This window comes from Neophocaena asiaeorientalis, unplaced genomic scaffold, assembly GCF_003031525.2.
Source record: "Neophocaena asiaeorientalis asiaeorientalis breed wild unplaced genomic scaffold, Neophocaena_asiaeorientalis_V1.1 scaffold1215, whole genome shotgun sequence".
In the NCBI taxonomy this organism is placed as follows: domain Eukaryota; kingdom Metazoa; phylum Chordata; class Mammalia; order Artiodactyla; family Phocoenidae; genus Neophocaena; species Neophocaena asiaeorientalis.
The window spans coordinates 172,943-186,465 of NW_020175386.1; the positions used below are offsets into that span (position 1 = coordinate 172,943).

Sequence of the window (13,523 nt, forward strand, 5' to 3'; positions counted from 1 at the left end):
TCTTAGGAAGACTACCTTCTACCGTGCAGTGTGCTTGTGACCATATGACTGAATTCTGGCCAATGGGACGTGAGTGGAATTGATAACGACATCCAGGTCTTGACATAAGAATGCTTGCGAAAGCCTCCAACTTCCTTTTCTTCCATTTCAGTGGTATCAGATGAGAAAGATTCGAGAAACAGGCCTTTGAGTTTGTGAGAAATATCCTTTTGTATATGCTATTGAGGTTTTAACACTCATCTGTATTTTTTAAGACTATAGAGAATTCCATTACAAGAATGTAACCCTAATTTATTTCGCCAATCCTTTACTGCTGATTGAATATTTACATTATTGCTAATGGTTTGCTTATAAATAATTCAATGTGAAAAGTATTAGATTTTATTTCTGTATTTATTCAACTCTTCCTTAAGATAATTACACCATAATGAAATTGTTTGGTTAAAGGGCTTACATTTTAAGCTATCTGGTAGTAATTTATTTGGGATTTTTAATTTTTTCTGTGAAAAATGATGACCCAATTATCCCAACACTATGTTTTGAGGATATTGCATCATTATTTTGTTTAGCTTTATTGAAATATAGTTAACAAATAAAATTGTATATATTTAAAATGTATGGTTTGACATACATATATCTTATAAAATGATTACCACTATCAGGTTAATTAACTCATCTACCACCTCACATAGTTAGGGTGTGTATTTGAATATACATACTGATCTTTACCAGCATATTTTATATTTTTGTATGTTTTCTTGTTACTAATTATCATCCTTTTGTCTCAGCTCGAAGAACGTCTTTTGGCATTTCTTGTAAGGCAAGTCTAGTGGTGATGATCTCCCTCAGCTTTTGTTTGGGAAAATCTTTATCTCTCCTTCATTTCTGAAGGACAGCTTTTCCAGGTAAAATATTCTTGGCTGACAGTTTATTTTCTTTCAGCACTCTCTTTTGGCCTGCCGAGTTTCTGCTGAGAAATCTGCTGATAGCCTTATGGGGGTTCCCTGTTTCTTGAGAACATTTTTTTCTTGCTGCTTTCAAGATTCTCTCTCTGTTTTTGATTTTAGACAGTTTTAATATAATGTGTCTTGGAGAAGATATCTTTGGGTTGAATCTTTTGTGGGAACTATGAGCTTTATGAACTTGGATATTCAAACTTTTTCCAGGTTTGGGAAGTTCTCAGCCATTCATTCTGTAAATAAGCTTTCTGTCCCTCTCTTCTCCTTCTAGGACTACAATATGCATAGACATTTTTACTTGATGGCATCTCACAATTCACATAAGCTTTCTTCATTCTTTTTCTTTCTTTTTTCTTCTTTGACTGGACAGTTTCCAATGACCTGTCTTCTACATCAATTGCTTGATCAATTCTGCTGTTGATGTTCTCTGTTGCATTTTTAATTGCGTTCATTATATTCTTCAGCAACAAATTTTCTGTTTGGTTCTTTTTATGATTCTGTCTCTGTCCATCTTCTTGTTTTGTTCATGTGTTTTTTTCCTGATTTCATTGGAAGGGCTCTCTGAGTCCCTGTAGGTTAGTGAGCTTCCTCAAAACAACTATTTTGAGTTTTTATTAAGCAAATCACAGATCTCTAATTCTTTGGTATCAGTTACTGGGAAATTATTGTGTTCCTTTGATGGTGTTGTGTTCCCTTGCTTTTTCGTGTTCCTTAAATCTTGAATTGCTATCTTTGCATTTGAACTAGTCACCTCCTCCAATTTTTACTCATTGACTTCGGGAGAGAAATACTTTCTGTCAGCCTTGCTAGGGATTCTCAGGCTTTCTTGGACTTTTTCCAAGGATACCCCTGCTCCATACTTCTCCTTCGCTCTTGATGGGGGAACTTTCAAGACTGCATGACTTGTCTGATTCAGCAAAGCCAGGCCAGGTTCTGAGAGCCTCTCCCTAGTGTGGTGCTGGATGCTCTCCAGTTTGCGTGCTTTTACCAAATCCTACAGAGTTGGATCAGCTTTCTGCATCACTAGCCATCTGCAAAGGTTCGCACTCACCTCTCTTGCGAGAGCACGTGGGGAGCCAACCATGAGGTGGAGGTGTGTGGGTAAGACAAGTGAATGTTGAGGGTGCCCAGGGGCCAGCTGGGGAGATTCGCAGGTGAGGTGTCCCCAGTGATTCACAGGTAAGACTTCTGATGGAGACTGTGAGGCAATTAGTAGAATCTGTGTTCCTCTGATTGTCTCTAAGCCTTAGCTGCTGTTCTCCCCATGCTTCCCCACCCCTCAGTCGTGCAGTACATCTCAGTATTCTGGCTGGGGCAAGAGGGAAGTGGGCCTTTTTGGCAGCATCACACACAGCTGGGTGCTCACTCACATGCTCCCACTTTCACCGTGGGCGAAGTCCCCGGCCAAAAGGGTCTCTCCTGACGCTGAGCTGTGCTGCCTTGGTGAAGGGATGATGTATGTGAAGTGAAGCTATTCCTCTTAACCCTCTTAAATGTATCCAGTCTTGGAATTTTTGGATCCAGTGTGGTGCTGGAACTTCTCTACTGGACTCCAGGAGTTCCACGAGGTATTATCATCCGTGGGTGATTGTCAAAATTGGTGTTCTTTGGGGCAAAGATGGTAGAAAAGTCCTAGATCACCTTTTTGCTGATACCACTTCTCTAAAGCCTCCCAACACAATTTATTGAATCATTCTTTCCTTACTGAAAATTGGGAATTGATAATAAATTCTATCAATAAGATCATTTTTATTTTACTAGCATTAGGCATTGTACTAATTTACTTTCTCTCTCTTTTTTTTTTTTTTAGCGGTACGTGGCAGGCTCAGCAGCCATGGCTCACGGGCCCAGCCGCTCCGTGGCATGCGGGATCTTCCCAGACCGGGGCACGAACCCGTGTTCCCTATATCGGCAGGCGGACTCTCAACCACTGCGCCACCAGGGAAGCCCCTAATTTACTTTCTAATGGTAAGTCATTGTTCAATGATTCAGTAAATCTTATTTAGGGACAGGATATTTTTCTTCGTTTAGTGCTACACAAAACTGGCTAATATTTGACCCAGGTCTGTAGTTCTTGTGCTTGTATGAATGTCTGTGTATGTATTCATATTATTGTTGAGTAGCCATCAGTCTTACAAATATGTATACAATTTATATAGACTTAAAATAGTTAATAGTTCATATTCGTATTTAAAATCATTTAAATAGCTTGGGATTTATCAGTTCCTTAATGATTTCATTTCAATCAACCAGAAATCTATCGAGCCTAAGTGATTTTTCTGAAAGATGTCAAAAATCCTTTAAAAATGTTTTCTATATTTATTAATTTGGGAATTCAATCTCTCAAAGACAAATTTGATACTTAAAAATATTATTTATCCTATTGAAAAATTTTTATTTATCACCACAGAGCTATGTATATCAAATGCTTATATTTTAACCTCTTCTATATCTGTGGTTATATCACACTTCTCTGATTCCTAATATTGTATGTTTGCAATTTTTCTATTTTTTCTCAATCTTGCCAGAAGAGGAAAATACTATTGGGCTTTGTCACTTAAAAAGTTAATATTAATTTATGTTCCCATTTTCTGAATGACTTTTGGCTTTGGAAGATTTGTTCTTTTTTCTAACTTCTTGATTTTATTTATTTAAATATTAGAAGTATTTCTGTCTGAATATAGCTTTGGCCACATCTCATAAGTTTTCATGAATAGTGTTCTAATTATTTCATCATCATGAATTTCTTAATAACTTATGATTGCAATTTTTATTTCTTCTTTGGCCCACAAGTAGTTTAAAAAGTATTTCACCACGTACCCTTTTAATAGAAACTTGGATCATCGTTAAATTGTTTTTGTGCATTATTATCTGATATGTATTTTACAACTTGTGTTTTGTGTGATTTAGCCATTATTTTTCACTCTTGTTGGGGAATCTTATTATATGATATATTCTTATAAATGTGCCATGAGCACAGGAAAACACGATTTTATGTTGACATTATAAAACTTTAACATTCTTCTATATAAATTATCCTGATTTGTTGTATTGTTCATGTTATCTATATTAGTGGGTACTCGGAAGTTCGTCATAATAACATTCAATGCTTTTTAAAATACAAATTTCCAAGAACCACACATACCCTTCCTAAATCAAAGTACCTAAGGATTGCTTCCAGGATTATTTATTAAAAGCTTGCCTCGTGGCTCATAATGAAGTTGGGTTTTGCTCGTTTGTTTGTTTTTGTTTTGTTTTTCCTCTCCTTCACTTGTACATATTTTCCCCAGCAGCTGATATAAGAATTTCTCCTAAGGAGAATTTTTAGAGAGCAAACACTTTTCAAAGCTTATTTAGTGGTTGGTCCTCCAACAGCCATGCATGCGTGAAAGCCTAAAGTTGTGATAAATAAGAGTTAAAATGATCTGCGTGAGAAATGACACAAGATTTAGGATTATGGGGGGAAAGTTCATCAGCTCTAGAAGGCTTTCTAGTGGGCAGTTGTGAGATGCAGTTTTTTAATAGAGGGGTCATTGTTTGCTTCCAGTGAGAAGGTGCAATTTGAGCAAAGAGAAGAAAGAGACAAAAGAGTTATCCTCGTGAACCTGTGGGGGAATTAGCAGTGTGGATATCAGCTGTAACAGAAAGCCTGGAATGATCTTCCAGGCTGAGAAAACAGGTATGCTTGGGAAATAGGAAAAAGCCAGAATGACAGAGCATAGTGAGTACAGGCAAGTGTATGTATGATTGAGGCAAGGAGGGAATGACTTGAGGTCATCCTGAGAACTTTACCTTTTACGCTGACCAGATGGAGAGTTTGAGCAAAGGAGTCATATGACCTGACTTATTTTTAAAGGATCACATTAGTTAATGCATTGAAAATGGACCCAAGTGGGGTGAGAGTAAAGGTAGGGAAATCAGCAGGAGACGACTGTGGAAATCCAAGAGAGCAATAATAGTGCTCAAATTGGGGCTGTGGTAGAGAGTTAGGTGATAACGAGCCAGATTCCGGGTTGATTTTCAAAGTATATCCAATAGAGGTACTGAATATCGATATGGACCCACAAGGAGCTGTAAAGTCAGCGTAGCTCCTTATATCTGACTCAGCCCCCATTGGCTGCCTCCCCACCTTTCTGTGACCACGTTACTTGCTTTGATCCTGTGAGTGGAAGGGACATGGCTCACATCCTCCTGGAAGCTTTAAGAGCCTGTCATGCCGCTTCATATTCCCTTTCTTCTGCTATCACAACCAGCAGCGTTCTAGAGAGCGCTTCCTTGATCAGCCTGGGCACGAGTGAGGTTGATGCCAATATTGTGCAGCTTGTGGGGGGACCTGTGATAGATGTGCAGCAGGTGAAAGAAATAACCCTTCCTTTTTAAACTATCAACTGTTTCCAGCAATAACTTGCAAATTACAATATAACTAATGAGCTTATATTCTAAGATCCGAAAAGATGTAAAAACGTAAAATATTAGTAGCATGTGATGGAGACTACTGGCTGCATCTGACAGTGTTCTACAAAAAGAGATGAGCTTAAAAAGAATTTGCCGACTAGCAAACAGAAATGAGAGGGGATGAAGGGAGTGGAAGAATTTGGTGATTTTTAGGGTTAGAAGAGGTAACTGCTTTTTACCACCCACCAGTACGTAAACTTGAGAATGTCTTTGAGCAAAGAAAGCCTTTTGGCAAGGATAAAATCAACAGTAAGCCCCTCAATCCCATTGTTACTACCTCTGGATGGATTATGAGGGTATACAATTAATTTAGCAGAAAATGTCTCAGGAAAAAAATGCAGCTTTCCCACCAGTGCTTAATAAACTCAGGGCATCTGCAATTAGGTCATGTCTCAAAAAGAACTGTAAGTGTGGCTATTGGCACATGAAACTGACTGGAATCAAATAAACAAAAAGGCTGCCGAAGCATTCGAGACAGTCGTACTTCCAAAAATAGCACTAAACTAAACTCAAAAAAAAAAAAAAAAAGAATTAAAATTAAAGAAAAAACAAAACTGTGATTGAGGCTTTAAATAACCTTGAGGCACCAAGGATCAGGAAGCAGTTTGACAAACTGCTTGGACTCCCGGAAGGGAGTATGCTCTAAAGCTCCCTTCGGAAGTAACTAAAGACAGTAATGTCAGAGGCAGGAGTTCTCAGAAGGTGGAGCCACCAGTCACAGAGAAGAGTGAGCTGGGGGAACCTACCCCACAAGGCAGAATCGAAGGCCAATCAATATGTTTCCTAAAACCAAAGGTGTAGACCTTCCTAACTGCCTATGGGCTCTCAGAATGGCTCTGGACCAGTGATTGTCTTGTCCCCCCCTTTTTTTTTAATTGACGTATAGTTGATTTACAATATTATGTGTTTTAGGTATACACCAACATAGCGATTCACAGTTTTTAAAGTACATCCTTTTTGAATCAAAATAGCTACGTTGACTCAGTCTCTGCTCCACCACCATATATTCGGTGCATGGGGTACTTAATAACTTACGTTAGTGTTTATAGGTTTCTCCATCAAGTAGAGCTATGTTCACACCGAATGTCACACCTGGTATCACCTCTTCCCATTGTGCATCATCACTCATCTTAACTTATTGTTGTGAAAGATTTCAAACATACTCAAAAGTTAAAAAAACTGTATCTAAGGTACTCCCTAAATATCCATTACCTAGGTCCAATATTCCTCTTCACGTTGTGTTCTTTTCTCTAAATTCTCATTCTTCCTCTGTTGCCAGTAAGTCTTTCTTAGTCGTGTACAATTTAATCATAGGGTGTCCCTGATTGACATAGGCCTATGAGCTACATTAGTTAATGGAGTCTGATACCAACATGAAAATAGACAATAAATCAATGCAACAACAACACTTTCCAGGAAAAAGAAATATGTAACTTGTCTGTGCTTATTATTATATATATATAATAAGACTGGCATTTCAAAATATGAGACATGATACACTATTTAATATACCATGTTAAGACAACAAAGAAAAAACTTTACAGATTAAACTACAAAAAAACATAGAATTTGTATGCCAAAATATATATTAAAGCAACCTAAACAACTTGCAACCTTGGTACATTTTGGTGACAGTTTCACTGTAAGATTCATTGCACTCAATATATAAAAAGCTATTATAAGTCAATAAGAAAGTGTGACTTCCAATAGTAAAACTATAAATTTTCATTAATCGTGCAAAATAAATCACATTACTAATGACATGTTTTTCACCTTTTCAGTAAGAAAATATTTTTACCATTAACGTCCATTACTAGCAGTAGTCTGGAGAAAGAGTTTATTTCAATTACCATTTGTGCTTGAAATGGAAACTAGTACAAGATTCCTGAAATAAAATTAATATGTATTAAAAATTAAAGTGGGCTACCCATTGATATAATAATCTTACTTCAAGAAAGTTATTTCTTTCCTTTCATTCCTTATTTCCTTCCATTCTTCCATCATTTTTTCTTTCCCTCTCCCTTCTTTTTTCCTTTCTCTCATTAATTTGCTTAGCCAATCAATAGCTAATACATTCCCTTCATCCTCCCTGTTATTCCTCACAACAGTCCTGTGAAGGGGACACTGATAAAACCCCAGATAAGAAGTCGGTTAGAACTACTTTGGATGCCTTCATGAGGAGGTGGTCAAGAAGATCATGCTACACACTCACATCAAGCACAGAATCAGTTGAATAACTGAAGCAGGGCAATCAAGGCCATTCAGAGAAAGGCTGGATTGAAAATACATAGTCAGCTTTGGAAGCAAAAGAATCTTTGGTACATTAGCTGATAATCATCTGTCTCTTGGACCTCAGCCGGTACCCTTTTAAGCTCCCTTCCTGACCAAGCAGCTCTCACATCCCATGTGGTCAGCTTTGGATCAGGTGAGGCCTTTTGTGAGGTAGCCTCTTCCCACCACTGGGGTGGACAGAGTGCATCAGATATTCGGAAATTGAGATATTCTCTCCAGTCATGTAATCTCAAAACCACATGTACCAAATAGGTCACTGAATTAGCAAATAATGTTTGCCAGCTCTCAGTGAGAGTGTGTAACTTGTCCAACATCACATAGTTAATAAGTTATAGAGAAGGGCTTCAACCTGGATCTAACTTCAGAGCCCCAGCTCTTAATCATTATACTGTACTATCTCATTTATGTATGTACGTACTTATTTATTCATTCCTTCATTCATCCATTGATCATACAATTACTGAGTTCTTATCATGACTCAAATATTGGAGAGGTTATTTTTAAGGAACTTATACCATTTTAGAAAAGATTTCCTGCTCATCCCAGGGTTTAAACAGATTAAGGAAATCAATAATGGAAGAGTCTCTAAATTCCACTCTCTCCTGGTCCTGCAAATGTCCTCATTGTTCAAGATCAAGCAGACCCTCTGCCCACCAGATCTCTGTGTTCATGCTACAAGACCAGTGTCTCACTATGTAATACAAATATTTGATCCTATTTAAAACATTGTAGGCATTGCTAGAGTAGGCAAAACAATAATTGTTTGTGTGGGTTAGTGGAACTTTTCCTGAATCTCTGAACGGAGTACCCAGGGTTACCTTCCTCACCCTTGAGTATGTCCGCACCCCTCTCCCCAACACCTCCCCAGTCACAAAAAGGAAAATATGCGTAAATGCATTGTATTCAAAATAAAAGAATTTATATTAAAAGAAAAAGAGATGAGCCTTCTTGATTTCACTCAGTCAACTACTATTTAGTTAAGGCTTCTCATTGGCCAAGGTTCTGAGCTGTTAAAATTGGCAGGTTCTTGCAAGGACCTCAAACCCAGTAAGGGCTATTTTCAGGCTACTGGAAGGAATTCCTAGTGGTGATATTAATGAGAGTTCTCACTTGCAGTGGTGATTTTCCCACGTCTAGAGGTGTTTAAGATTGAGCGAGATGGCCAGCTGGAAGTGACGTAGCAGAAGGAATTTGTGCTTCCCGTAGGTAATGGGACCAGATGAAATTATATATACATATAGTGTGTGTATGTGTGTACGGAGATGTGAGTGTGAATTCTCAGTGACTACAAAAGACCATTTTAGAGATGTCTTGAATAGGTACTTATAAAATGGAAATGTCATAATGCCATCCAGGTTTTTTCCTTTGCTTATCCAACCATTATCAGTTGATTTATTTAATAAAACTGAGGACCAAGAAAGACTGGAAATACAGCCTCCAATAGAATGCTCTCATGCTGTGATTGTTGAAGTGATAAGTAATTTGCTTTTAACGCCAGCACATACCACTTAGCACCATATTTAACCGAAGGATGAAAATCACTCATTTGTCATCTACTTGCTTAACTGACAGTGTAATCTATGTATTGTCACTGAGCTTAGTACAAGGAAAATTGAATAGATCTCATTTTTAAATTTACAGCAAGCATTTAAATGTTTAATTCCTTCTTATTTATATTTTTATTCCTTAATAAAATTTAATTTCAAATGGATAATCTATTTGGACAATAAAAGCACAGTAGGTACTAGCAAAAATGATCTATTAAAAGTATTTTTTTTTTTTACTGTTTTCAATTATAACCATAGTTTGCATTGTGTATTATCTCTATGTGAGGAAAAATATCAATGTGAATGATACAAGTCAGTGAGAAACTACAATACTAGAAAAGAAGTTATCCGTGAAATAATCGAAAAAAGACATGAGTTTATAGATAAAGGAAAGCTTATTTTACTAGTAGATTCTTGAAAAATAATTATTAGTATTGTAATTATCCTCGATATACTGAGAAAAAATAACTGAATTTACAGAGATATATAGTCCCCTAGAAACCTATCTTGAATTTTGAAATAACACTTTGCACGGTATATGAATACGTGTACACTGCTAATGGAATATGATACTGAAGATGTTCAAGTTAGAACTCTGTTCTTGCAGAGCATCTACTAACAAAGACCACCCCCATCCCTCCTTATCCGTGGGATTATTGTTTGCAATTCATAAAGGGCCACAGAAATGAGAGGAATTGATTATAAGAATAAAAAGGTCCTTTTTCCCCCCATTTATTTTTCTATTAAGAAACTAACCCTACATGTACATCCAAAAAAAATCTAAATCAAATAGTTTGTTTCAATGGCAATGCAAATGTGGTATTTACTTCAGAGATAAGATAGCGCCCAAATCTTATTTCAACATTGGACTAAGTTACTGCACTGAGTCTGTGAACATTAGAATGGGCCTTCTCAACAGGAAAGAACTCTTGAAAGAACATGTTAGTAAATCTCTGTCCACCACACTACACACACACACACACACACACACACACACACAATATGTTAATGAAAGTGTTAGACTCATATGTTGAAGCTCTGTAAGATCAGTTCAATGGCAAGGAAAACAACTAGAAAGCAACTAGAGCAACAAAACGTTCTGTAGACTTGATTTTAAAATACTGAACAACAACTGCTTTGCAGTAATGTAGCAGGAGACTTTTTGGATTAGGAAATACACTATGGCCATGGGCATCCTTTAGGCGCAAGAAAATATTGTTTTTCTGAATTATACGAATGCTTTCATTGGGACCACCAGTCCCTAAAGGAAACACACAAAAAAGCAAAGTATCAATTGATTGCTGACCTCTGCATGGTTCATTCAGTTCACTGCTGTACAACACATTAAATATCAAGTGAAGTGAAACTTGGCTTATCAGTTTATGCTTTCATCCAATGAAAATTGACAGAACACTTACTAGCTCAAAGAGCAGTACTGAGGACTGGGGCAGGTACCACTAATTAAAGCAGACAGTGATCCCTGCCCTCGAAGAGCTTACATTTTAGTGAGAAAAGCATAAATAATAAAAGTGACAGGGCAGTTCCCTGGCTGTCCAGTGGTTAGGACTCTGTGCTTCCACTGCAGGGAGTGCGAGGGAGTTCGATCCTGGTCGGGGAAGGAAGATCCTTCATGCCGCACGGTGCAGCCAAAAAAAAAAAAGTGACAGACCTATAAAATCAATAGGTGTTTTTATTAATTCAGTTAAGCAAATGATGGTTCAGTGAAAAACTTACCAAATCACTTGTTCAACTACATTTGCTTTATCAACTTGACCTAATAATCTAATGAAATACAGTTTAGGAGGCAGAAATCTACTTATATGTATATATTTATCCTTCTCAGTATATTTTGTATTGATACAGGTCTATCATAGAACTTACCTTACTGTATCCAGCCCCACTTTTTCAGGGGGAGGGATGGGCTTCTTATTTATACTATAAATGATAACACCTGGCCCTAATCCCTTCCCCCACCTCTCCTTCACACCATCTTCCCAACAGGAAATGTTTACTGGGCCCCTGCATAGGGCCAAGAATCATTCTAAGCTCTGTTAATAAGAAGATACATTTGAGAAATTCTCCACACAGGTAATTCATGCTCCAATGGGGAAGGCAAAGCATGTAGTTAGAATAGAAAGCTATTCGGTGAAAGTGGAGGTGAGTACCTGATGACCAGAGCTACGACCAGGTAATTATGCTTGCAAGTGTGGAGGTGAGGAATGCAAGAAGTCGTTGACACTGACAGTCCCGTATCATTTTGAAGGAAGAGTCTAGTTTCCTGAGGTGTGCAGGTGCAAGAATTTAAGCCATTAAAACATATTTAGAATGTTCACTAGTTTCCGTGAAGTTGAGATCTGTTGTCAGAGATGTTAATATATGTTGATCTGCCTTCAATAAGAGCTATAGAGGATGAAAAATATAGACAGTATATGCATATGCTAATTTCTGCCAATAGAGGGAACATCTAGTGTAACTCAATGTCTTATGTAAGACTGAAGATATCCTTATAGTTAGACAATAATTAAAGATGAGGATTGAAAAATCACCAGGATGGGATGTGTTTATGTTTCCCAGTTACAGGTATCAAATTTGACCTCTCTAATAAACACTGCTTTTTGTTTGAGAGAGGTGACTGTTAAAACACCTGCTTACCCTTCCTTAAAAATGCAGAGGAGGACCAGAGGGCCTAGATATCCTCTGGATTTATTGCTCTATAATGAGGACAAATGATTCTTAAAGATGCAGGATTTTTTTTATAACCCATCAGCCCTCTGACAGTTCCTTGTCCTCTTGTGATCCTAAGTCCTATTCCAAACCGTCAGTTGAAAAAAGGAAAGCAAGGGAGTAAAGACAAAAAGGAATAGTCTAAAGAGCTGGCAAGAGGGCTTTGCTACTTTGGTCCTTTCAGAAAGAGCTAAGGTGGATGAGGGGAGCCCGAATGGGAGCCAGCCAGTTTGGGGCTGTTTGTTGATATCTTAGAATACAAAGCATTTGTGCTGTAAAACAACTAATTTAAGTGACTTGATTTTTTTATTATGTAATTTTCCCATGGTTTTCCTTGAAATTTCTTCTAGAAAAAAAAATGTGAAATTTTATGCTAAGTGAAGGGGCAAGGGGATTTATTTAGGCTTGGTTATATCATCTTCTAGCCATTCCCCGTATTCACTCCTGTGGGAGAGTGTGAAAAATGATATTCTACCTCTCTTCATACTTCACAGGAGCCAAGTAGCTCTTTCTAAGCTGATGAAGATGAGTCTATGTTCTCTGAAAACATATTTGGGACAATTGTGACGTCCAGCTGTTGTTTCCAGTACTGGTTACTGACTTCTGGTAAAGGACATATTATAAGGCCGTAGATTGAAAAGGAAGTTGAACTTAGTCTTCTCACCGTGACTTGTGCACCACTGTGGACCTTTAAGAAAGCAGGAAGGAAGAAGCACTTCTAGGTTGAGGCACTCAGGTACAGCAATGAGTAAAATATTTAATCGCGGGAAAATGCCTTTTTGTTTTAATGGATTCCTTTCAGTCCTCTTGATTTAATACCTGAGGAGTCCTCCAGTGTACTGTCCATTTCACTTAGATGCTCCTGAATAGCCGTGACCACTTCACTGGGGATAAACTTTAAGCCACTGATATCACCAAACACCTGAAAAGTGGTGGCAAAATGGCACATGTTAACTTACCACACTTCAAAGAAATATTTAGGCAGAATGAGCAAAACCTGTGATTTTTCCCAATTTTTCCCCTGAAAAAAAATGACAGCTTGGAAATGCCCTGAAATGCCATTATAGTTAACCTAATCCCACATTTTCACAGGAGTTTTCAATTTAGGTTTTATGGTTTGGTTCCATTTCTTTCTTCTTCTTCTTTTTTTTTTTTTTTACATCTTTATTGGAGTATCATTGCTTTACAATGGTGTATTAGTTTCTGCTGTATAACAAAGTGAATCAGCTATACGTGTACATATATCTCCCGTTTCTTTCTGACTTTAACAGTAATTTAATAATACAGCAAAAATATAAATAAGCATTTGTATAATATTTAGTAATACAGAGCACAGAGTCATAATTAGCAAGTTAAACACATGTGAAAAGTGACTTATCCTAATCTTACAGAAACCAAAAAATGTCAAAACAAAACACAAGACTGGGATTTTCTTTTTTGCAATTAATAACTTTTGTGTGATGAAATGGATAGAAAACAAAACTATCAGGGGAAAACATAGGACAGCATTCCTTTTAGAAGGAACTCATTGTCCCAAGAGAAGCTT

The 13,523-nt window shown here is 37.4% G+C and overlaps 1 protein-coding gene across 1 annotated transcript in view; it reads right to left on the bottom strand.

Annotated features, from left to right (window-relative positions):
* Window positions 1–1,722: 1,722 nt before the first annotated feature.
* LOC112413693 (uncharacterized) overlaps window positions 1,723–13,523 on the bottom strand; it is a gene marked incomplete at its 5' end in the record, with an annotated part of 187,147 nt that continues 175,346 nt past the window's right edge. Inside the window, 3 exons of the mRNA XM_024765735.1 lie at window positions 1,723–1,953; window positions 10,432–10,514; window positions 12,797–12,899. Of these exons, the coding sequence (XP_024621503.1) occupies window positions 1,723–1,953; window positions 10,432–10,514; window positions 12,797–12,899 (417 nt within the window). The remainder of the gene's footprint in view (window positions 1,954–10,431; window positions 10,515–12,796; window positions 12,900–13,523) is intronic.